The sequence below is a fragment of the Doryrhamphus excisus genome, chromosome 16 (assembly GCF_030265055.1).
Source record: "Doryrhamphus excisus isolate RoL2022-K1 chromosome 16, RoL_Dexc_1.0, whole genome shotgun sequence".
NCBI lineage: Eukaryota > Metazoa > Chordata > Actinopteri > Syngnathiformes > Syngnathidae > Doryrhamphus > Doryrhamphus excisus.
The window spans coordinates 1,130,598-1,156,588 of NC_080481.1; the positions used below are offsets into that span (position 1 = coordinate 1,130,598).

Sequence of the window (25,991 nt, forward strand, 5' to 3'; positions counted from 1 at the left end):
TTGTATGGTCATATCACCTCGTACTTCGGTACGAGGTACATTATTTAAAAAAAAAAACAAAAAAAAACCTTAAACTGTATTATGGAAAGCAGGAAGTGAACAAATGTAACAGTTAGTGATTGTAAAAGTACCAGATGGAGGGGTAGGATTTAATAAGCTTTGCTTCTTCCTACTCCTTTTGGACATGTGGAACTGGGAACTGATTATGGGATGCACTCAATTGGAATCTGATGCATGTTCAAATGAAATAAAACCATTACTATTACCATTATTTGGCTTATTGCCACAACCTTCAACAATACACGTGGAGGAATGATTTATAACCTAGCACGGTCCCAGCACCATTCGGTAGTGTTACCAGGAAGTAGCTAGAGGCATTGAGTGACGTCTCAGCGCCTATAGTGAGGAACATGTCACATTTGGGCTGCTGCCTCCTTGTTTTGTTTAATTCCCTGCCTTCTCCTGGCCTGCGTTGTCTTTCCCTTTTTTGCAGATGTCCTTGAGCGGTCTGGAGGCGGAAAGACTGGGCACACCTGAGGCTTGTTACTTGTCTTGCCATTTAAGATGACGGCTTGCAGCCATACGTGCTGGTTCTTGGTCTCAGACGCCTGCTAGTCACTCGACGCTTGGATTAGTCCTTGGCCTTCTGCAAACTTTTACCAGAGTTAGTCTTTGGTGTCTCCTGCTGGGTTATCCCAGCACTTCCTAGCCGTCCAGCCAGTTCTTGTTCTACTTTCTTGGGGACCAAACCACGATAACACGTTACAGTGCTGTGATACTGCGCCATAAATATCGTACTTGATGTTAGCTGCTACAATAACAGTATCGCTAAAGTTGGGTTAACATGCAGGTCAGTTCTGGAAATGGAACAAAGGTTTTTTCTTAGCCCTGCTGAAAAAACAGCATAGACCAGCATCATTTCCATGCTGGTGGACCAGTAAGGTCTCAATCATGATACTGGTCCACCAGCATGATCACTATTAAAACTTAAAGCTTTGTTTTCTTCATTCGAATAGTTGGTATCTTACATGATACAAGGAAAACATTGCAATATTTTTATCATCAGACCATCATCCCATCCTGGTGATCAGGCAACTATTACAGTTTCGCAGGTTAGCCGCCAGCATCCAATCGCCAGCATGCTAGCATCCAAACAGTATACAGTATGTTGGTCTTACTGGTCTTACCAGCATACTATGTCTATGCTTGTCTTGCTAGCATCCCATGCTGGTAGGCTGAAAACCACAAGTTAGCAAGAACGCCCCATTAAAAGCATAGACCAGGATACGTTGTGCATACATACTGGTAGACAAGCTACTGGTCCACCAGGGCAGAATACCAGCATGAAAACACAACGTATGCTGGTCTATGCCGGTCATGCCGGTAGCAGGGAGAGCTTAAGTGTCAAAGTTTCCCAATGACGTGCATTGTTAGCTAGCTCGTATTAACTTGTTTTCTTGCACTATAAAGCACAGAAAAGGGAAAGAAATATGTGTTCATGTTTCACATACGGATTATAAATGATGGGCAAAATTCCCAAAAAAGAGCAGTTCCCCTTTAAATCCAAATTAAGGGCATGGTTTTTCTTAAGGGAATAAATGCTACAGTGAATCGGCAAAATGAGGCATAACACATACTGTATTAATAACGTCACCGCTGCGTCCATGGCGTTAAAACCCACAAACAGTGGCCCTTCAAGGAGCGCTTGCTGTGAATCATTATGCTAATGAACTAGCCATGGGACCCAGTGAGGGGGAGGAAGAAAAGGAGGGGCCCTCGCTTGGCTCCTCAGCTAGGATAACCATGGCAACAGACCAGCTACAAACTGCAGGGCTCTTTTCACTGTAACTGCTTCAGGGATGAGGGCATTTGAAAATGGCACGCTCGTAGATGCCGGGTGGCACCGGAGTGTTGAAGTCAACCTGTGTCATGGATTAAAAGTACACTGATGGGGCCCCGGAGTCTGGAAAGGTTCCCGAATGCTTGAGGCTAGAGGGCGCCGATGGGCTTTTCGTTTTTTTAGAACGCAATTTTGTTTGAATGTGAGTGTGAATGGTTGTTTGACCATTTGTGCCCTGCGATTGGCTGGTGACCAGTCCAGGGTGTACCGCGCCTCTCGCCCAAAGACAGCTGGGATAGGCTCCAGCATAAGCGGCATAGAAAAAAATGGATGGATATTAAGAATATAAAGAACACGAAGGGCTGCATGGCGGACGAGTGGTTAGCGTGCAGGCCACACAGCTCGGAGACCCGAGTTCGATTCCACCCTCGGCCATCTCTGTGTGGAGTTTGCATGTTCTCCCCGTGCATGCGTGGGTTTTCTCCGGGTACTCCGGTTTCCTCCCACATTCCAAAAACATGCTAGATTAATTGGTGACTCCAAATGTGAGTGTGAATGGTTGTTTGTCTATATGTGCCCTGTGATTGGCTGGCAACCAGTCCAGGGTGTACCCCGCCTCATTATCTGAAACTTTGGCAACGTTTAACACGAGAATACAACATTCTAACGACATTTATAGGTCAGAAAAGTGTAAAAAGCGTTATAGGTCCCCTTTAACTAATCATGTACGGATATGCTAAAAGCTTTTAGTTTTGTGCTAGCATCCAAATGTTTTCATTGTATTTTCATTTCATGTATCAGGTCATAATTTCCTCTCTCCTCAAACATTGTTGAACCATTATCGAGGAACAGGTTGTTTGCTTCACATATGATTTTACTGTTATAAATGTAAAATGTAGTAGATGAGTGAATTTTAATATTTGTATTTCAATGAATAAAAGATTTGCGTTCTGAAGGCGTAATCTGAGCTCCAGTTTGAGATTCAGTATTGCATTGTTATATTGATACTACATATGAATTTTCAGCTTTCTCTTTTGTCAGCAACAAGATTATGCATAATAAAATAGAAGCCCCACAGCGGGTGGTGACATTCAGTGAATAAGACACTTGTACAAGGAAATATATGCAAAATATGCAAAATGTTGATTTGGAGTTTCACATCTGAATATAAGTAAGTGTGTTAAGAATATAAGAATATAAGAACAAATAAATGAAGATAGTTTCTACTTAAATATGCACAAGATATATATGGGTATGCTAGATTATAATATTTATAACATTTCACACATCTAAATTAGGGGTGCTCTGATCAATCAGCTACCGATCTCCGATATCAGTGAAAAAGGACAGTATCGACATCAGCTGATTTTTCCTTTAAAACGCTTTGCCCCCTCTGCAGCATCCAGAACTAGCATGTCTTTGTGAAAGTGATATATTATATATATTTATTAGTATTGCACCCTGCAAAACGTGCCTCAAAAATGCCTTAAAAAGCTTTACATTGGTGTGGCATTCAGGACCTATGAGTACTGGGGATGCAAATTTAGTGCAGGAGGAACTTTTGTTGTGTGCAAGGCTGCGTGGGACTCCGGATGATGTGTGAGGTTAATGGGGTTGAAGGAAATTAACTTTATTTAGAAACCTTTTGTATACAGAAAAAAAACTTTAAGGGCTCAAATTTCGTGGCGCACCTTGCGCAGTGGTACATTCATCCGGCGCACCTTAACAAAACTGTAGCCCAAATGCAGAGGTTCGGAACGTACCGTGGGATACCTGTACCATTGTGTCCAGCTGTAGAAAGTTGCCCTATAGTACAACTGCTCCGGACAACTCTGCTTCTGGACAACAGTGGTATGGAAACAGGAGTTCAGAACATTCCAAAAGCGATTTTACTATCTTTAAAGAACTTAGACTTAATTACATGAACAGTCGTGTTCCCAGTGGTCAACCACGAAGATGAAGTGCCCATCCCTACTTTGAGTCATGTTGTCCACCATGACTCAGTATCACCGTGCTGCCGTATTTCTAAGCAACAAATGTCTCAATATCTGCTACACAATCAACATCACAGAAATCAAGAACTGCCATCCAATTGCAGTCGTGTGTCGGCTTGTAGTGTGACCTTCAATGACCTTAAAGTACGCCTACGTGGCCGTACACATACTGTAAAATCTGCCCTGTGTTTCATGTGCATCCTTCACAACGTTAGCATCACTGACAAAGCTTTAAAACGACAAAAACACACGTGGAAAACATGAAAATTCCAAATCAGATACTTGATGTCATGAATGCATATGATCCGAGCAGTGTCCATTACAAATAGCAGTGACCTACTTGGCTTGATTATTTAATGTACTGTGACAGTGGCTTGTGTGTGAGGCAAGTACACATAGCCGCAAACTACATGCAGCCATCTGATTCATTGTCTGAAAAGTTCAATGTAAAGGTTACATGGAGGCACATTACGACTGAACATAAGCATTCCAGCTTCGTTAAATGCAGGTGGTGACCTTTTTTGGCCGGCTCGTGGATATTCTATGGCTTTCATATCAATTGTACCTATGGGAGATCATTTGGCTGTACAGTACCACAGATATTGTGGAAAGTATCGTACTACGGATGATACTGCTTCTATAAGTGGTTCAGGTGCATATACTGTATATTATCTATACAGTATTATACATATGCCTTTCAAATGTGCATATTTAGTACTTATTTCATCATGTACTGTGGTGACCTCAATGTTTATTGAATTACACTGGTACATATGGTACATCATATTGATAATTCTGTACAAAATGTACTATGAATTGTTCATTCATTCATTCATTTTCTACCGCTTATCCTTAAGAGGGTCGCGGAGGGTGCTGGAGCCTATCCCAGCTGTCTTCAGGCAAGAGGCGGGGTACACCCTGGACTGGTCAGTCAATCACAGGGCACATATAGACAAACAACCATTCACACTCACATTCATACCTATGGACAATTTGGAGTGGCTAATTAACCTAGCATGTTTTTGGAATGTGGGAGGAAACCGGAGTACCCGGAGAAAACCCACACATGCACGGGGAGAACATGCAAACTGAGGGTGGAATTGAACCCTGGTCTCCTAGCTGTGAGGTCAGCGAGCTAACCACTTGCCCACCGTACCAAACTTGGCTATTTCAATGAAATTCAAATTGAACTGTAACAAAAACATATCAAACCACACCGATATATATATTTTTTTAATTTTTATTTTAATGTATCTTTTACTGGGCGGCACGGCGGTCTAGTGGTTAGCGCGCAGACCTCACAGCTAGGAGACCAGCGTTCAATTCCACCCTCGGCCATCTCTGTGTGGAGTTTGCATGTTCTCCCCGTGCATGCGTGGGTTTTCTCCGGGTACTCCGGTTTCCTCCCACATTCCAAAAACATGCTAGGTTAATTAGCCACTCCAAATTGTCCATAGGTATGAATGTGAGTGTGAATGGTTGTTTGTCTATATGTGCCCTGTGATTGGCTGACTGGCCACCAGTCCAGAGTGTACCCCGCCTCTCGCCCGAAGACAGCTGGGATAGGCTCCAGCACCCATGCGACCCTTGTGAGGATAAAAATAAAATAAAATGAATGTATCTTCTACTCTGTTTACTTGCTTTTATTCAACTCCATTCTTCTGTAAAGTGTCTTTGAGTATTTTTAAAAGCGCTATACAAATAAAATGTATTATTATTATTATTATTATTATTATTATTTCCACAAAACGGCATTCACCTAGCAAATTCCACACAGAGATGTTCCTACAGAGACTGTGAGGTCAACATGCTAACCACCAGGCCACCCATTTTCCATACGATTCATCCTATTTAGGGTCACAGGAAGTCTATACCAGCGTACAACGAAAGGTCGCCAACACCAGAGCGCCTGTTACATTAAACACTAAATTCCATTTTTTTCAGTTTTATTTATGATTGCATATATCGCACTATAGCTGTGCTTGCAAAAGAACTGCTGTCGTTTTGCATTAAATGATGACAGATGATTCGATGCGATAAGACACACCAGAATGATGTTTTTATGCTTACACTGCACATTTTTTTCAATTATGTCCAAACAATATATGTGTGGGGGTGTGCGTTTATTGCATTTTATTCTTTTTATGTCACTCATTCGGGGTCAAAGGGCACAACACAGAGAGGAAGTCCAAAAGTATTGGATGCCGGTTTACACCTGTTGGAGAGACACAGTCATGGTGCCCCCTGGTGGTGACAAGACAAACTACATCCCTTTTCTTTAACACCCCCCCCCCCTCCCCTCCACCCCTTTACGTTTGCTCATGAGCAGAACATCAAAAACGCTAAACGTACGCATGTTGCACCAAGCTCTTTGAAAAGATTAGGAGTGCGATTCATTGAATCAACATGTCAGCAGACCGCCATCACATCACATCACATCACTCCGTGGTAGTGGGCTCGAACTGGAGGCTGCATCATCCCACGCAATTCCACCCCCCACCCCGATCAATGCAGCCATTATATGTGATATGTTTTTTTTATTGAGCGTTATGTGCTTCATAAGAGATATATAAAACCAAGTTAGGTTTTTTTTGTGTCGATTAGCGAAGCTCATTTTAAACGTAAAGAACAAAAGAAAACAAGAAATGTCGCTAATTAGCAATAAACGGCGCAATTGACTCACCGACTCCGATTTTCTCCTCTTCCGTAGGGATCCACATTTTGGTTATTTTTGCCACATTTTGTCGACGGGAGATGTTGGCTGAAAAACTGCGAGGAGAAGGAAGAGGACGGTGATGGTGTTCCTTCTACATGTCTCCGCTGGAATCCTGACGTCGGTGTGCGCAGTGATGATGGTGGCGGGGGATGAAGGATGAAGGATGAAGGAGCATCAAATGTCTCGGCTTTTTTTATTATGATGATGTCCCGGCGTGTCTCCGGTCGGATGCGGTATCCTTTCCGCCTCGTGCACACGCACGCGCTTCCCGCTCTCCTCAAAATGTGTTATTGCATCTCAATTTCCTGTATAGCACAGCTAGCCTTCAAAATAGTCTCTTTTTTTTTTTTTTTTTTTTTTTAAATCACTTCGTCAACAGTTGATTCGCGAAGATCCACGGATGAGACGCCGATGCGTGGCTAGGTGGCAACATTCACGTCCGACTTGCCGCAAATAGAGAGGAAGCTGCATTGGAGCGTACGGTGCGCCATCTTCCTGCTGGTCACATGACGACTTTTGTCAACACTGATGTGTCAAGCCCTTGCGAATATGCTCTCTCTCACCCTCTCTCTTCACAAACTGCAGCTCCTCCCTCCTCCTTCTAATGTGCTGCTTCGGGGGTCCGCCAGCAACCCCCCCCATACCCCCCCCTTGGGTGCTACATGGCATCTAACCGCCATACAAAAGTATGGTAATGGTTTTATTTCATATGAACATGCATCAGATTGCAATTGAACGCATCACATAATCAGTTCCCAGTTCCACATGTCCAAAAGGAGTAGGAAGAAGCAAAGCTTATTAAATCCTACCCCTCCATCTGGTACTTTTACAATCACTAACTCTTACATTTGTTCACTTCCTGCTTTCCTAATATAGTTTAAGGCAGGGGTCTCAAACTCAATTTACTTGGGGGCCACTGGAGCTCGGGTTTGGGTGAGACTGGGCTGCATCAGGTTTTCAAAAAAAAAAAAAACGCATTTATTAAAAACAAAAAAATTTCGCTCTGGTTCCAATTTTCTACAAGAAAAGCTCTGATAAAACATTCCACTGTTCTCAAATATCTTAATTTTTCTGCACAAAATAAGATGAAAAATAAATAAACAAATCAAGAATTAAGAAAATCAATCAATCAGTAATAAATAAATATAATAATAATAATAAAACGGCAAATAATAAAAACTTAAGAAAGCACATATAGTTGGTGGGTAGACAAATGATTTTTTGTCAGATTAAAATGAACAAAGCATTATTAGAGCCCTGTAGACATGACAAAACACGACTATAGTCACATTTATACTCTTTTTATTTACAACATATTGCGCAACTGCAGGGTCTTGAGACACATGCTAACTCGCAAACTAGAGAGCTAGCGACCTAAACGGTAGCCTTCGAGTTATTTCCTTTCAACTTAAATAGCCCAAAACTTACCACTTCCACACGGATAGGGAGGATAACTATTAACAGTTATTTAACCTTTAACATGAACATGAATCAAACGTAATAATTTTTTCTGGGTACATGATACCATACAGTATCCATATCAAACTTTACATTAAACTTTCATATCAAGGCGGGGGCCTCAAACTAGTGTCCTGCGGGCCACATTTGGCCCGTAGGCCGCGTGTTTAAGACCCCTGCTTTAAGAGTTTTTTGGTTTTATTTTTGTCACGTACATGATGGGTACCATAGTAAGTGTCAATCATGACTGGTTCAAGTATACCCAAAGAGTCTAACTTTGGGTCTAGCATTGGGGGGTTCAAATCTTTGTGTGTTTGTTTATTTATTGAATCATTTACTTTTTAAAAAGTAGGCTATTTTTTGTGCTACAATTTCATCCTGGAAAGCTACTTTATTTGAATTGGTTTGTTTTTATTTAGCGCAGACCTCACAGCTAGGAGACCGGGGTTCAATTCCACCCTCGGCCATCTCTGTGTGGAGTTTGCATGTTTTCCCCGTGCATGCGTGGGTTTTCTCCGGGTACTCCGGTTTCCTCCCACATTCCAAAAACATGCTAGGTTAATTAGCCACTCCAAATTGTCCATAGGTATGAATGTGAGTGTGAATGGTTGTTTGTCTATATGTGCCCTGGGATTGGCTGGCCACCAGTCCCGGAGAAAACCCACTCACACACAGGGATAGCCGAGCGGGGAATCGAACTCAGATCTCCTAGCTGTGTGGCCTGCGTGCTAACCACTCTGTTACTGGGTCCGCATCCGGACCTAGGTCCACCATTTGGAGATGCCTGTGATTGGCTATACGGTCAATGACACTGCAGCTAAGATTAGTAGCTAAACTTTGCCAAATCACTATAATTAACTGACAACAAACAACTAACCTACGTGTATGTGTGGCTGGCAATGTCAGAGCTGGAAGAGGGCGGGATAAATACATTCGGAAGTAAACACCCTCCATGCAGTACCTACCCAAGGAAGACACCATAGACTGGTATAAGAATATCATAACGTGATGTTAATAAATATGATGTTTTATAATACAACACTTTGGTTCTAGAATGGATTCACCCAAAACAAAAAGGCTGTAATGAAGAACCTTGCTACTGGGAACCTCTACTCTAGCATATACTCAACACCTCCAAAGCAATACTTTTATTTTTGACAGTTTTTATTCTGCTAATCTGTCCTGAAATACAAAACATTCTGGGACCGCAAAGCACCGTTTCTGTTCAATTCCGTGCATCGTGACTTGAAAAGCAAGTGATTCAGTGAGTATACGGCGTCCGGAGAGTTGATGCAGTGTGGGTGGGAGGGCAACGTTTGGCGGGCTAATTTGCGGCTGTGACTGACTCCCATCTGTAATACTACAGCGAGTGGAACACCGTGGGCAGCCTTACACGCATAAAACCGGACTTTTTGCAAGGCGTTTTTTTATTAGCTTTTATCAGCTATTTTTAGATATTAAAGAGAAATCCAATCCAAGCATGTGCATGTGTTGTGGTGACACGGCCGCGGTAGAGGAAAGGACAAAGGACAGCGTGTGAAACGGTGCAGAGATGACTGCTGCTACGCTGTGACGAGGAGATGCTCAGCAAACATGAAGATGCAGTGAGAGATGTGTTCTAACACCCCCAATGCCAACACACATCTTACCAGCTCATCTATCACCTGGTTGCACACACCATTCGGAACGTTTCTACTGCCGTATCCCATTTGCCTGTAAAACAGCACAAGTATGAATATTTAAAAAAAAATTAATTAAACAATAAATGAGTGGAGCAATGGTGCATGAGAAATCTGAGGCATGTACATAAGTTAATGCATAGATTGCAAATCCCCTTTTATGAGGTTATGTATGTGTTTGGAAGACCTGGTTCTGTTTTTCATTCATTCATTTTCTACCGCTTATCCTCACGAGGGTGCTGGAGCCTATCCAAGCTGTCTTCGGTTAGAGGCGGGGTACACCCTGGACTGGTGGCCAGCCAATCACAGGGCACATATAGACAAACAACCATTCACACTCACATTCATACACGGGGAGAACATGCAAACTCCACATAGAGATGGCCGAGAGTGGAATTGAACTCGGGTCTCCTAGCTGTGAGGTCTGCGCGCTAACCACTCAACCACCGTGCAGCCCGGTTCTGTTTTTCATTCATTCATTCATTCATTTTCTACCGCTTTTTCCTCACGAGGGTCGCGGGGGGTGCTGGAGCCTATCCCAGCTGTCTTCGGGCGTAAGGCGGGGTACACCCTGGACTGGTGGCCAGCCAATCACAGGGCACATACGTATAGACAAACAACCATTCACACTCACATTCATACACGGGAAGAACATGCAAACTCCACACAGAGATGGCCGAGAGTGGAATTGAACTCGGGTCTCCTAGCTGTGAGGTCTGCACGCTAACCGCTCGCCCGCCGTGCAGCCCGGTTCTGTTTTTATTTTTTATCATTACCGTATTTTCCGGACTATAAGTCGCATTTTTTTCATAGGTTGGCTGTTCCTGCGACTTATACTCCAGAGCGACTTATAAATGAAAAAAGTGTTTATGTTACATAAACACTGGACACCTTTTCTGTTCATGTTTATTTTTAGTGTAGGTGAATTAGCATTGTGTTAGCATATCTTACACCTATTCAGCCTGTTCTCTATTCTTTTATGACGTAATGTCTATATTGGTCAAGTAGTTTGTATCATAAATTACCCCCCAAAAATGCGACTTATACTCCAGTGCGACTTATGTATGTTTTTTTCTACCTAATTATGCATTTTTGGCCTTGTGCGACTTAATACTAGTCCAGAAAATACGGTATCATTTTTTTTCTCTGGAAAGGTTTAGTTCTTCACATGAGTTTCCTACCATGCATACTTTCTCCACTTTTTCTTTTAAATACATTAAGTGTGCTGCACGGTGGACAAGTGGTTAGCACACAGGCCTCACATCTAGGAGACCTGAGTTCAATTCCACCCTCGCCCATCTGTGTATGGAGTTTGCATGTTCTCCCCGTGCAAAATCAGGCATAAAGTCATCCAAAATGGCTGGTACTGATATGGATGGCTTTAGATAAATGGCTGGAATTGAATGAATTAATAATAAAAACGTTATTTTTTTCCGTTTTTTGTTTTGTCATTCACTAATAATTAAATTTGTTTGATCATCTGAAATATTTAGGCGGCACGGTGGAAGAGTGGAATCAGAGTGTGAATGCCCTCAACACAGTGACGAAGGCCTGCAACAGTTGGAAGGTCCATTATTAAGGGTCAGGGGTGTCAAAAATGATCATCATCAGTGAAGAAGCCCACAAATCAAATTTTCTACAGTTTTATTTATAAGAAAAATACTTTAGGTACATACAAGCTGTACATAAAATGTCTCAGGAATCTCAAGTCCAGTCTTGTGAAAAGAAACCTTGTAAAATTATAGATATGAGAAATAAACGAGAAATAACTCTTTATAAATTTGAGCCACATCGAATATTTCTCCTCCATGTCTGAAATCGACTCTGAAACAATAATTTTAAATTGAAAATAGATTTTTATATCTTATTTTTAGAGCCTTCAGCGCAGAAAATTGGCAAAATGAAATGAGTTGTATCATCAAAAAGCAAAAGGCTGGCATCCATTCACTGGAGACGAACCTTTGCCGGGCGGGAGATGACAGAGAGCCGCTTGGGTGTTAGCCGTGGGGGGGGCGCGGGGGTGTCCAGGAGCAAGAGTCAAGAGCACTGAGCAGATTTAACTCGTCTGATGTAAAAGAAGAGACAAGAAGAATGGCACTGCTGTGTGAAGCTTGAATGTGGCGGCTGATGGGAAATCCTTGGGAAATCAAGTTGCAGCCTAAATCCAAAACTTAAGTACACGTTTGATGAATATTCCAGGAGTTCTGGGAAAAAAAAACAAAACAAAACAAAAGTCTATGCTAATGAATGCATTGCATTCATAGCTACGCAAACCCGCTCTTACAAGGTAGGTCTTGTTCCCTCCAAAGACTAATTTCACACCAAATCGTCGCTTACAAAATATCCAACAGTTGAATAAAATATAAAATTCCAAATGCAATTTCTCCTCACGTCAGGCCTGCTTATAAAACTATATGATTTACAAGTGTATTTTTGTTTCTCTCCGTCTTCCTTGGTCCTATCACGTAAGAGTCCATTTGTACACAGACGTCAACTTATTCAAACTGGCAGAGCTCCAAGTTATTTCCCACCGCATCTGCTGCTCTCCTCCTCCTCCTCTTCTTCTTCTCGTCTCCTCCTCTGCAGCTGAGATGACTACGAGGCCGATGTCTTGACGTGAAGTCCAGTTGCTCAGACCCGATTGCCGATTGCCCCTCACTCGTTCAGGGATAGAATGATGTGATCCTCAAGGTCAGAGTTGTCGGAGCTGTCTGAGGGTGAAATAGAGAAAAAGGCATCTGTCAGAGGGTGAAGAATCAAACTGCCAAAATGACAAAAAAAAATCGCAGCGTCAGCACATTTCTCTGACATTTCTTAAATGCACTAAAAAGACACAAACACAAAATTGCACACTTTTTTTATTGCTGCAAAGGATTTGAAGCCACAATGTAGGAGCATCCCAATTATATTTGCCGTATCTCCTAATCATTATCTTCCCACCACAATGTAGTCGTGTAGTGTCAAAAAATTTAATTACCGTATTTTTTTCTCAAAAATTAATTTCAATAAAATGTATCTGGGATCTGCACAAAAATGTAATGGTTTATAATTTGATTGTGAAAGGTACTATATATAAATACATTTTACTGACCGTATTTTCTGGACTATAAGTCGCACAAGGCCAAAAATGCATCATAGGGTAGAAAAAAAACATACATAATTCACACTGGAGTATAAGTCGCATTTTTGCAGATAATTTATCTTACAAACTACTTGACCAAAACAGACATTACGTCCTCTCGGAAGGCAAGTTCTATTAATAAAAGAATAGAGAACAGGCTGAATAGATGTAAGATATGCTAATATAATAGTTATTCATTTATAAGTCGCAGGAACGGCCAACCTATGAAAAAAGTGCAACTCCTAGTCGGCAAAAACGGTATATATATATATTTTTTTTTTTTTGCATGTTTGGTACACTTAAATGTTTCAGATCATAAAACAAAATTTAATTATTAGTGAATGACGAAAAAAAAACAAACAAACAAAAAAAAAACATTTTTATTATTAACTCATTAAATTCCAGCTATTTATCTAAAGCCATCCATATCAGTACCGGTCATGACAGTTACTATGGTACCCATTACGTCATTGTATGCTCATATAACCTTGTACTTCAGTATGAGGTACATTATTAAAAAAAAAAAAAAAAAAAACTTAAACTGTATTACGGAAAGCAGGAAGTGAACAAATGTAACAGTTACTGATTGTAAAAGTACCAGATGGAGGGGTAGGATCTAATAAGCTTTGCTTCTTCCTACTCCTTTTGGACATGTGGAACTAGGAACTGATTATGGGATGCATTCAATTGTAATCTGATGCATGTTCAAATGAAATAAAACCATTAGCATTTTGGATGACTTTATGACTGATTTTGCAAGGCATATAAAATATTGTGATTTATGGCTAAATAACCATGATACATAGGAAAACAAAGATTAGAATCTCATCAGTTTGCTAGCAACAGGTGGGAAAATAGCTATTTTGACGCTAAAGCCCTCACAAAAAACACCAAGAGTGTTTACATAACTACATATCTTAACAACGATATTGTTGCCAACGAGGAAAGACTGCAGACTTTGATGCCCTGCAGCCTCAGTCTTGAAACAGTACTCACCATTGTCTCCATACAGGTCAGGATCATCATTGTCAGAGTCATCATCATCGTCGTCATCGTCATCATCGTCGTCGTCATCGTCGTCGTCGTCCCCTACATCTAAGTCCTCCTCGAGAAGGTGAGCCACCTCTTCATCAGAGGGAGAGAATTCGGCATTTCCATCGTCATCGTCATCGTCGTCGTCGACGCCACCATTCTCATTCTCAAGCTCGGCGATAAGAGGGTCTGTATCGACGTCATCGTCAGAATCGTCGTCATCGTCATCTTCCTCCTGATCGTCATCCTCCTGAGTACAAAAGGACACAAGATGTGACAACGTATAATAAATCATTCATTCTTTTTCTACCGCTTAGCCTAACGAAGGTCGCGGGGGTGCTGGAGCCTATCCCAGCTGTCTCCGGGCGAGAGGCGGGGTACACCCTGGACTGGTGGCCAGCCAATCCCAGGGCACATATAGACAAACAACCATTCACACTCACATTCATACCTATGGACAATTTGGAGTCTCAAAGGTGATTAATCATGATTAGTTAATTTAAAAACTGTGATTAATCTGATAAAATTTTACATCTTTTGACAGCCGTAGTTTTTTCCTCCATAAAACCATAACCATAATACCTTTCATTCATTCATTCAACCCACGCATGCACAGGGAGAACATGCAAACTCCACACAGAGATGGCCGAGGGGGGAATTGAACCCGGATCTCAGAGCTGTGAAGCCTGCGCGTTAACCACTCATCCACCGTGCAGCCTACAATAAATCACTGAAATCAAAATCAAACAACATATAATACCTGATCCTCTTCATCCTCCTCTTCCTCTTCTGCTAGTCTTTGTCGACCAACTTCATAAAGCCGGCAAACCGTGTCCGTGTTTATCGAGTCTTGGTTCTATGGAATAAATGTATAAAGAAATGAAAAATATTGCGTATGCATAAAGAAACCCCCAACTGTTGGAGGGCAACGCAGGTTACCTCGATCACAGCAAGGTAGCAGTCTTTAGAATCTGTGCACAGGTCAAAAATATTCCTCTTGACATCAATGGTGGCTGCGGGAAACACAATCACACGTCACAAATCAAATACTTTCCAAGTATTATAGTACTATAGCATAACGTATACGGAGTAGAAGCACAGTCTCCAACCAAAGGACGGCCTTACCAATGGGTTTATAGTCTGTGGCGTTGAAAGTTCTAAACGACGAACCAAATGGACTTTTCATTTGCATCTCCATCATGTCATCTTCATCATCAGCCTGCAACATTGCTGCGGGAAAAAAACAACATTAATGAGTTTGAACACATCTCTGCAGGCTCCTTTCACACAGAGACCCTTTTTCACACTGGCAATTCACTATTTACCTCCATAGATGACGGTGCCATTGTTGTTGAAGACTGTTCTACACTGGTCCAGAGCAGGAACCGTGTGAAGGAGGTGAAAGGTTCTTAGATCCCACTAAGAATTCAGACTAAGGAAATCTAACTTCTGTTCTACTGGAAGCAAACTAGATGCTTGGAATCTTATGAAGTATCAAACCAACTGTACATTTCACTTTTTTGGATCAAGGATACGATCTCCGTGTTAATGATGACCTCCAGGCCATTGGGGTGGAAGACGCCACTGATGTTCATGTTGAACTTGTCGAACTTGTGGATGGCCTGCGCCGAGCGCACATCCCACAGCACGCCGTCGTTCAGTACCAAGTCGTCTGTGGGGTTGAAGGTGGCGCAGTTCCTCTTGTAGTTGTTGGCCAGGTCGGGGTTGTTTAGTGTCAGCGTCACCTGACCCGTCTGGATGTCATAAATCTACAGAGGAAGGCTCGACGTGAGTAGCCAGCCATGAAGGTCAGTTTGATTCTGTATTTCATGTTTGTCACGTTTACAACACGGGTATACGTACATGTGCAACGTGCTCCTTTGTTCCGATGACGCGATCCTGTGAGAGCTTACTGAACTCCACGTAATGGTCACCTAGAAAAGAGTGCCTGCAGACAAAAAGGGGTGTAACATTTCATTTAGAAATTGGATCATCTGTGTGACTATCAAGAAATCAAATCATTGTCATAGCTTGTTGCGTAGCATAGGATCAATTAAAAGAGTATTGCCTGGGTCGCACTGAGTGAATAAATAGTTTGTGCAGCGAAGAGACGTCTGCGGGCCTCGGGCTGTTGACCAGCATAATTAAACAGCACATCATCTTTTGAACGTGCCCTGTTTTGACAGCATTAAGCGGCTGTAGCATTGGGCCGAAAGCACCGCTGAGGTGGGGGCAGAAGGATAGAAAACATATCGTATGATACTGATTTTAGCTAACTTGTGTCATCTTCATAAAGTCAAGGACTGGCTTTTGCACCGGATTTCATTTTTTACCGTTTTTTACACATTTATACGACTACAAGCTTTTGAAATGAATGACTTACTTCATGATGAACACAGACTTCATTCCCCACAGTGCGGACATCGGGTAGCTCCAGGAGGCTGATGTTAAAAGCAGGGAACCATCCTAAACAGATAAAAAGAGAAATTTAGCACAGCTAAGATTCAACTGTCCACACCTTAGTACAGTGATTTTCAACCACTGTGCCGCGGCACACTAGTCTACCTTGAGAAACCGTCAGGAATTATCCAATATCACTTTTTATCATTAACATTTATTAATCATCATATGCAAATATTATGTCAATAGCCATTATGTCAATAATATACCCAAATATTCCAATTGCATTTGGTTTATTTGCTCAAACGGAAAGAATTGAACAGGGATTGAATATTCCTTTAACCAATCCGATTGAGGTATCTTGTACCCATTCAAACGGAAAGTTGTCAGGGTGCCTTCGTCTTCGTGGTGTTTTTCTTCTTCTGTTGTTTATTGGCGGTTGGCAAGCAGCTATTGTATGCATTACCGCCATCTGTGAAACTATACTTTATTCACAAGTGCAGTTTTATTAAAAAAGAAAATATATATTCATATAAAACATGTCCTGAGTTTAATTATAAAATATTAGCAAGATTGAATTTGATCTTTTCCTGTTTAAATTTATCCCGGGTGCGTTCTTTCAGCGCACGCTCAGATCCAGACGTTCTTCACTTTTAAAAATGGAGGCCAGCAATCGGCACTGGACTAAGCAAAGTTTGTTTTGGATTCAAACTAAATTTCAAGACTGGACAGACAAAAAACTGGCAATACGGAGTTATTCCAACAAGTGAAAGAAAAACTTGGGGAAGCCGGTATCACGTGATGTTGATGTTTACGTTTTACTGGGCATGCCCTATTGACTATTCTGGTTGATTTTCACGACGCATGTAGACAAGAGATTGGAATATTCCTTTCCATGGATACCACTGTTTCCCGAAAGGTCATTCGGAAAGAGAAAAAGTGGTGATGTAAAAACGTGGCTACTGTGGAGTGTCTGTGGTGTAAAGACTGGCAGAGCAATGTAATATTGGTCCGTGTGGTCCGATAGACTTATTGATGCACGTGTGAGGTCGTGGTGACGTGAAAATTTTGGTTAGTGGTGTGCCACAAGATTTTTCCAATGTAAAAAACGTGCCGTGAAAATCACTGCCTTAGCATCCGACCCATAACATGGTTGTACATAGTGAGAGCTTCCTGTGCTTACCCGTGAGGGCTCCAGATGAGTGATGGCCGAACTGTGACAGCTGTAGCTGGCCTCCTCCTGGCCTGTAAACACATTGTAGAGTTTCAGTTGGCCCGTGCAGGTCCCAAGCATCAGGAACCGCTCACGAGCCGAGAAGGCACAACACATGAACCCGCTTTCATCTTCGTCAGCTTCCCTGAATACAGAAATTGGCCGGAACCTGGAAAAATACACAGAAGTCTAGTCAACTTTATTTATATCGCAATTAATCACAAAACAGTCTCAAAGGGCTTTAAAACCGAATGGAGTTTAAATAAATGACAAGCGGCTTATGTCAACGGACCTCTATTTTCCAGATCCAGGAGATAAACATGCACACTGAATAACTGCAAGGGGATTTCAGGCACGAACCTGCTGAAGATGAGGTGTCTGTCAAAGCACCCTCCATCGACTCCACCGTATTTAGGATATATGACCCTTCTGGTGTGTCGAGACGTGAAGTTGATTGGCGCTTGCCGTCTCTGTTTGGGCTCAGGACATTGATGTTGGGTGAAGAGAGAGAAAGGCGGGCACGTTGCAACTGGGTTCTTGCAGCGCGCGTGCTGTTCCCGCAGGTACTCTGTGATGATACTGTCCAATGCGGGGGGGGATGGCATGTGTCTGTCAAACTGCTTTTTCATCGCCGGTGTCTGGCTGAAGGCGCCGTGGTCTGACTTCTGCCTCAGCACTCGAGGTTTCTTGCAGTTCATCGCGTTGCACCCCGTGTGCCTCTCTCGGGAGAAAACGATCCGGCCAATCAGGGGCGAGCCGTTGTTACAGCTGGGTACAGACGTCGAGGGGAAAGTGGTATTAGAGGGTCCAGCAGGTTGTGATGTAGAGGGGCGTGCTTGTAAATGGCTGGGTGTTGGAGTGGCTGAATGAGCGGGATGGTTGCCCAATCTTGACCCAACACCATTGGCCAGCCGCGGGGTGCGCGGTAGAGTACCGACAGTAGCAGTAGGGGGAGGAGGAGTGACAGGAACAAAAGTAGACGCAGAGAGAGACGGATGTGACAGACATGCCATCGGTAGATCTGCTTCCTTGGTGAGGGTGGTGGCTGTGTCATGAAGGCCTTTGGCGACAAGGTGGTTCCTAATAAGCAGAAGCAGCTCTTTCTCTGGAAAGGTGATCCTCGACTGAGCAACCACACTCGCTCTCTGTAGCCATGCCAGGGATACATCAGTGCCAATCAGCAAGGGTTTCCCTGAGATTCTTTCAATGAGCTCAGCAGCAAACTTGCAGAATTTGACATGTTCGCTGCGTTTGTCCTGAAGCACGGGCTCCTTCATGAGCTGCTGAATATGTCCGCTGCTGAACAAAGGCAACTTGCTGATGATCTGCCTGACAGAAGTGGACCGAGACAAACCAACCAGAGCCTTACAGGCCAGAGCTCGGATCTGATCCGCATCTGTAATGGGCATCTTCACCGTCAGCAAAGACAGCAGAACCTGCGGAGAAATTAAACATTTAAATAACAAAATTGGATGTGAAGAGGCTCTGTTGTCTTCTGTATGTAAATGATGGGGTCAAAATTTGGGAAACTGCAGTTTGCATGTGTAAAACTGCTTGGCAACTTCATTTGTAATATAACATGTAATACAATATGAAAAAAAATACACGGTTTTCCTTAATTACCTTAATTCCGTTGTTGGACTGCACCACGTTCCACATTTTAGTGAGCACATTTTCACTGGCTTTGGTCAGGTGAGGAAGGCGACGACGGGGAGTACCCGAAATGAACTTGCCAATGCTGGAAATGCGTTTGTCAGGTGCGCAGACGCAGTTAATGACAACCTGCAGGGCAGACTTTTGGATCTCAGCATCATTCACAAACACCTCTCCCTCTGCCACAGCCAGAACAATGTTCATACCTGCAAGAACAAAAAGAATTCAGTTCGGTCTCAGACAGAAATGTACATTAATAATGAAAACACACTCTTAAAGATTATTACCATCTCTTAAGATGGGTGGTTTTGACACTGACAAACAAAAGAGTTTATAGGAATTGTGGTGGGACGTTTGAGATTATGTTGATACTGGTAAATATAAATACTTAATGCTGAACAATAGCACACATGTGGCTTTTCCTTTGAAATATTCATTTGACATCTGACCAAAAATAACTTTTAGCTAATAGCTGCATACATACCAGCACTAGAAACAGTGGACCCGCCTTCATCGACAACAGCAACTGTCTCAGACAACAATATCTGAGTCTTTGGTACAACGGTAAGGATACTCAGGATGTCAAGGGCATAGCGCACAGTGTCACTCCTGTATGGAAAGACACGTCTTAACTATAAAACCACTCAATGCAGTCAACACGGCTAAAAAAAATCATGAAAAAAGCGGATCCTCCACACCTGCCGTAATAGGTTCTCCAGTCACAGGCGATGGAGATAAGTTGCAGGAGCAGCTGGACGCAGGAGAGTTTGTGGAAAACCTCAGCCGGTTCCCAATATAGACGAAGGGGGCCATACTCGATAAGAAACTCCATCATTTCCACTACCTGTTCACGGCTGTAGCTGAGCGCCTGCGACACAAAAAGATGCAAATTGATGACGACAGAACTAAAATGCATCTGACAGGAGCCACTTTCACTTTACATTGTCAAGTCATTGGAATATTGTGCTTCATATACCTTGTAGTAGGGCTGGGAGTGAATGGGAGCGCCTCCCTCGGTGCGCTGCAGGGACTGCTTCACCTGTTCCACCTTGATGGCCAGATGAGCTTCAAAGTACCGGCGCAGCGCCATGCAAGTGTGTTTGGCTGTCTGCCTGCTCGAGAAAATCTCATCATCGCTCAGCAATGCTCCCTGGTCGTCTGGATTCAGGATCTCCAATGTGCTAATCTAGAAAATGTCATATGATACAACAGATTACAATCAACATGTGCTTTGAAATAAAATGCAGATGGTTGCATGTGCATATGAGAGACGGGAACACATGAGGCGAGTTGCTGGTTTGTCCTACCAGATTAACGAGGCGTCGCAGGCCGTCCTGCTTGTCAAAGAGCTCCAGCACAGCACGGAAAGAGAAGGAAATGGAGAAGAACATGGTGGCGTGACAGCAGCCGGATGCATGCGAACACTCCAGCAGCCACAGTGTGTAACCAACCACATCTGACAGGACGGAGGGAGGAAGCATGCACACCTTGGAAGGAGAGGTCATAACATAAATACAAATAAGGTCTAACTCGTGCTTGCTTTTTACACATTAATGGAAAAAAACTCAGAATTAATCACAGATAGAAATTAGTTTTATAAGTCGGGGAAATCTCTTTGTGGTAAACGATTTGATGCACACCTACAACAATAACCACATATTTTGTGTAAAGGGATATCAATTTTGGAAATATGGGCAATAATAATAAATAATAATAAAACTAATATGCAGTCAGAAAGCCTATTTTTTATTATTTTCTTTTATTGTGAGCATATTAGCTCTTGAACTCGCCCACAAAATGTTCACCAAATGCAAAATGTGACCACAACTGTTCAACTTATATATTAACAACATCTCTAAAGTTATGAAAGACCTAAAGGAAGTATCATTTGCAGACAATCCTACTGTTTTTTGTTCCGGGGGAAAGCTAATTTAAAAAGTCCCAAAAGGGAAATGGTTTGATAAAAATAAATTGATTATCCTTGAACTTAAGTAGAACTCAAATAATGCTGCTTGGTAATAGCAGAAAGAATACATACGCCCAAATACAAATTGACAGTTAAGACATTGAAAGGGTGAATGAAAATACATTTATGAGCTGGAAATCACTAAAACACTAAAAATATAAAACCTAAAGTGACAAGAAATACCTTAATATTGAATAAAGCAAAATTTGTCCTTGAACAAAAAATCACTCCATACTCTCTATTGCTTTTTGGTATTACTTTATCTAACTCGCGGTGTGGAGATATGGGGTAATAAGTATAAAAATATACTTCACTCGCTAAATGTACTGCAAAAAAGGATAATCCTTAATGCCATATATAGAGGTTGTTCAAAATAAATAGTTACGTTTTTTTTTCTCACTCCCATTTGTTTTTAAGATCTATTAAGAACCTCCTTAGAGAAGATCATAGATAACAATTTTCAAACTGGTCTTAAAATTTTGATCAAGCATATAAATACCATATGTACACACATACATAAGCACATTATGTGTCATGTTTTTTTATTTTTTATTTACCCTTTCCATTGCATCCTGGTTATAGGCAAGGTAGTAGAGGCACAGTGATACTCCAGTGGCGGCCATAGAGGGCCTCGGGATTTCCAGCAACTTCTGGACCCCTCCATGCGCCACAAACTCGGCAGCAAACTTTTTGTGAAGCAGCAGAGAAGCTAAGTACTGTCAGAGGAAAAAGAAAGTAAGAAAATTTAAATTATGTGCATGGGACTTCAGAAGACGTTTCGGAGGTTTTATCAGCAGTGGGGATTTTTTTACCTTCAGTGCCTCAAATGTGAGCTGCACATCGTTGGTCTGCTTTAGATCCATGTAATGCATGAGGAGCTCACGTGCACCCATTTGCATGAATACTGCCAAAAGCTGAAGACAGGAGAAAGAAATTCTGAAGATGACTGGAACAATAACAGAAATTTGACATTTTGCTTTACAACCCAACCTAATACTCAATATTGGCAATGTATTTAATCAATTAAATCCCAATTTTAAATACATCCCTAGTTCATAACATTAAAATTGACAATGCAAAAGATGAAAATCAACAGCCCTGACATTTGTAAAATACACTGTCAATGCTGAAGAAAACAAACTAACCTCCTGGTATTCTCCCAAAGGAGTGAGATATTGCAGAATGAGTCTCTGCTCAATCTCTGGTGTCAGAGGGTATAAATGGTAGTTGTTGCCAATCACCCAGGGGCTCATCTCAGACCAGCTGCTGTTGGAAAGCTCACTGAAATTCCTCTCTGGTTCCGGTAGAGAAAAATTCAACTTGTGCTTTGCGGTCCTGCCACTATCCCTCTCGGCTTTTCTTTTTAGGTAAGTACTACTGTCAGACAGGCCTTGGTGGAGCACCGAGCCTGGGGCTGACATGGGCTTCATCATGGTTTTAACAGCTGAGTTGGCATGGCTGCTTGTCTTGTGAGGGGTGTTGAGACGGAATGAAAGCTCATTTTCGGGCTCCAAGACAGAGGAGAGCGTCATATCCCCATCATCTTCTTGCTCGGGTCCTTCCCTTTCAGCCCCATTATGGCCTAGTGAGAAAGGCTTCACCTTAAAGCCTGCATCAACAGTCTCTTCATCCAAAGGTAGTAAAGGCCCACTAAGGGTTTTTCTGGGGTTGGGTCGTTTGATTTCTCTTTTAGTCTCTGCATCTTTATCTTGAAGCTCACGTAAGCGATGCAGCATCAATGGCACCTGTTAAAGCAAAGTATTAAAACAAGCTGATGGACTGGGATGAGGAAATGACGCTAGTGTGTGCACTTTATCACGTTTCATTCACAAGAGACAAGCCATACGCGACAACAGCATCCCCTACTGACCACAATAGAGTTCTCTTCTCTGTAGTTGGCTGCAATGTCCTGGTTCTCCATGGCGCCTGCCAGCAAGCCCGTGGCATAGATTCTGAGGGGCTGCTCGGCCTCCCGAGCCCACTTGAACAACCTTTCAACGATTCCCTCCTGAAAAGAACAAACCAAAGAAACACATAATTAAGAACAAGCCTTAGCTTGTAACTGAATATGTGTGGCACTGGCTTAAATGATCCAGGGTACAGAGTTATTATTTAATTATTATTTAAAGGGCACCGATTATGCTTTTTCCACTTTTCTGACCTATAAATGTAGTTACAATGTTGTATTGTCGTGTTAAATGATGCCAAAGTTTCAGATAATGAGGTTAGCGCATTTGGAAGTGAGCCCTAAAAATAAGAAAAAAAAAAGTTTGGAATGGCTCAAAACGCTCAGTTTCAAAAGGCGTGGTAAAACTGCCCGTTTGTGACATCACAGAGGGGCGGACTTCCTTATATGGACGTGGCAGTAAACCATTGGCGCTCTCTGCCCTCCCCCAAGCTGATTACCTACCAGCAAAGGAAATCAATTTTAATCTGTCAACGGCATTTCACACTGGACTGTTTTGTGAACATGGAACAAACTTTCCAACGTTACTTGGTCGTGTGGAAGAGTCAGAAGGGCAAGCAGGAAGTAACAATTTATCAGTGTTCTAACTGTGTTTATTTTGCGGAAGTCATAATAAAAGCAAAAGCGCTTGCATACAGAGAGCGGGGTTGCTAATAGTCATTTCCCACCACAATTAGTGGCTAGATTAGACGTTACCGATGGCGTAGAAAACCTAACGCTAAACTGCTACAACTACTGACCATTGAGAGACATCTTGAAGTAACCTCTTATGTTGAAAAACCTCGGACTGTCCAGTCTCTACTTCCGGATCGTATTCGGAATCCAACACATACGGCTGTATGTTAAAAAGACAACATTTGAAAAAGATACATCGCCGTTTATCAGTTCCTATACCGTTCACAGCGAGTGGCGTGGATAGAATAAATTTAAAACAACCGTTTTTGTGGGAACCACTAAATCCAAAGAAATACTGCTGAAAAGGTGCGGATCCGGGAAGAACTATAAAGCTTGGCGTGCTGGTTATTGTGTGTAGCTGCTCTATAGAAGTCCACAACTCAACACAAAGGCCCGAAAAATGAGCATAATAGGTCCCATTTAAGATTTGTTGTGGTTAATAGTAGAAAAACAAATGGAACTTGCTTGCAGACTGGACTCTGACTCTAGTCTGTGGACAACAACTGATTGGTGGCCACTATTGACTGTGTGGCGTTATCCACCTCTCAAAAAGTTATCTTCATGACCTTAGTTTACCCATGTGTTTCTGTCTGTTTTAGATGTTGAATTACTGACAGAAGTTATAGTTGTTATAATTGTCGTCATAATTAACATATCTTAACGCAGCAGCCGTGTAAGTAAACTACACATTAGAATAATTACAGAAATTAAATTGCAGGGACCACATTAACTTAAAACACTTATTGTAATAATGAGACCGAATCTGACACAAGAAAAAAATTACCATCACGTCATTTCAAGGGCAACAATTTACCTTTTCCTGAAATACCACCGCTGTCTCCAGGCCAGGCATGATGTTCTGAAGCAAGCGACAGGCTGCGGCATTGAGCGAAAATTCTCTGCTGGCCATGACATAACTATTCACCAACTACATGGAAGAAGAAATGTTATCAAGCACTTGCAGGTTCACTTTAGTAAGTATCAAATATACCCACTCAATCTATCCTTACAGTGTTCATGAAGTCATCGTTCTTGAACAGGATCTTGAGCAAATGCCCCAACACACATTCAGGATCAGCTCTCCCTAGTGGAAAACAATGTGTAAAAATCTATACAGTACCAAAACATCGATCTTTTCATCCGGTTTCTTTATCATACCAGGATGACGATCATCAAAAGGGTCCGGGTCGGCTTTGTGGTACTCTTCTGTCTCTTTCTCCACAAGCTCTGAGATTCTGTAATTTCAATTTGTTAAACACTGGCAAGTCAGTGGAACTATGGTTGATAGATGAGACAGATTCATTTACTTGGTGAGGATGTTGACAAGCTCCTGTGTGCTGCCTTGTTGTTCCCTTTCCCACTGTTCCAGTAGAGTAGTCAGCTCTGCCTTGGCGTCCACACTGGCAGATGCCGACGCCATAACTCTGCCAATGGGAAAACCAGTAAACTAGTACTAAAATGTCAGTGCACCGCACTCTTCAATATAGCCAACTCACGAAAGAGGTCCATATCAGTAAATATCTTGTGGCTTACAATCAGCAAACAAGGTAAAACTCTAGAGATACATTGCAAGGAAGCATGACATATATTTAGTCGGCCAAAACAGAATGATACATTTAGCAAAAGAAGCACACAGATTGACTGTTCACAGGTGCACCAGTCTTCTGGAGCTGCAGCTGTCAAAATTATAGGCCACTTCAAAACAGGAAAATAGCAAGCGTGCATGCGGAAGCGCTTCTTCCGATTGAAGCAACACATTGTGCATTTTCTCATATTAGCTTATTAGAACTATCCACAGACGTAAATCCACCTTTGTAGTAGTAGGTCGCCGCACCGTGGTTAAACGTGGATGCTAATTTATTAGCCTGCTAACGTGGTCACTACCAAACCCAGTACTATATTTACTTTACACGTTTTATCCAAACATACACATTGCATTGTACCACACAGCATCAATTTCCGAACCACGATGAGCGACCTGTACTTAAAAACAAGTGTTAAGATATTAGCCATTAGCTAGCGGCACTACAGGTAAACCTGTCTAGTTAGCTAGCATGCTAACTTTACCTCGTTGTTGCGCTCAGTTGTTCTTCAGTTTGGCCAGATTAACAAGGCTTCAATGTGTCGACACGGACCCAACCTTACTGCTGCAAGCGAACGTTGGTAGTATCGGAAATGTTTCACAGCCAGACCTTTATGTATTTTAATTTGGCTTTTTGTTGTTGGTTTACTGTCATTATGGCGAACACGTTCTGTACGTCATCGCAGCTGCGACAGT

The 25,991-nt window shown here is 42.2% G+C and overlaps 2 protein-coding genes across 3 annotated transcripts in view; both read right to left on the reverse strand.

Annotated features, from left to right (window-relative positions):
- dock3 (dedicator of cytokinesis 3) overlaps nucleotides 1-7,121 on the reverse strand; it is a 47,763-nt gene extending 40,642 nt beyond the window's left edge. For both annotated transcript variants that reach the window (XM_058050715.1, XM_058050714.1), the window contains exon 1: nucleotides 6,518-7,121. In XM_058050715.1, coding sequence (XP_057906698.1) covers nucleotides 6,518-6,554 — 37 coding nt within the window. In that variant the 5' untranslated portion in view covers nucleotides 6,555-7,121. The remainder of the gene's footprint in view (nucleotides 1-6,517) is intronic.
- A 4,193-nt stretch (nucleotides 7,122-11,314) lies between these two features.
- LOC131104747 (DDB1- and CUL4-associated factor 1-like) lies at nucleotides 11,315-25,989 on the reverse strand. The gene is made up of 25 exons (XM_058052249.1): nucleotides 25,781-25,989; nucleotides 25,021-25,137; nucleotides 24,872-24,948; nucleotides 24,724-24,797; nucleotides 24,528-24,641; nucleotides 22,943-23,080; nucleotides 22,218-22,817; nucleotides 21,885-21,986; nucleotides 21,630-21,788; nucleotides 20,414-20,593; nucleotides 20,083-20,292; nucleotides 19,805-19,974; nucleotides 19,591-19,715; nucleotides 19,077-19,312; nucleotides 17,814-18,889; nucleotides 17,424-17,622; nucleotides 16,224-16,306; nucleotides 15,704-15,788; nucleotides 15,376-15,609; nucleotides 15,166-15,259; nucleotides 14,966-15,070; nucleotides 14,780-14,853; nucleotides 14,601-14,696; nucleotides 13,805-14,090; nucleotides 11,315-12,398 (listed from the first exon to the last, which is right to left on the reverse strand). Exons 2-25 carry the CDS (start codon nucleotides 25,131-25,133, stop codon nucleotides 12,343-12,345), a joined length of 4,686 nt encoding a protein of 1,561 aa, XP_057908232.1. The 5' UTR covers nucleotides 25,134-25,137; nucleotides 25,781-25,989; the 3' UTR covers nucleotides 11,315-12,342.
- Nucleotides 25,990-25,991: the final 2 nt, after the last annotated feature.

Bases quoted from the DNA above. Each gene is read 5' to 3' on its own strand.
- LOC131104747 (XM_058052249.1), bottom strand. From the start codon at position 25,133: ATGGCGTCGGCATCTGCCAGTGTGGACGCCAAGGCAGAGCTGACTACT. The intron at 14,091-14,600 runs GTATTATATGTT...TTTTGTACTCAG, and splicing joins AGGAGGATGAAGAGGATCAG to GAGGATGACGATCAGGAGGA. The intron at 12,399-13,804 runs GTGAGTACTGTT...TTTCACCCTCAG, and splicing joins TGACCTGTATGGAGACAATG to ACAGCTCCGACAACTCTGAC.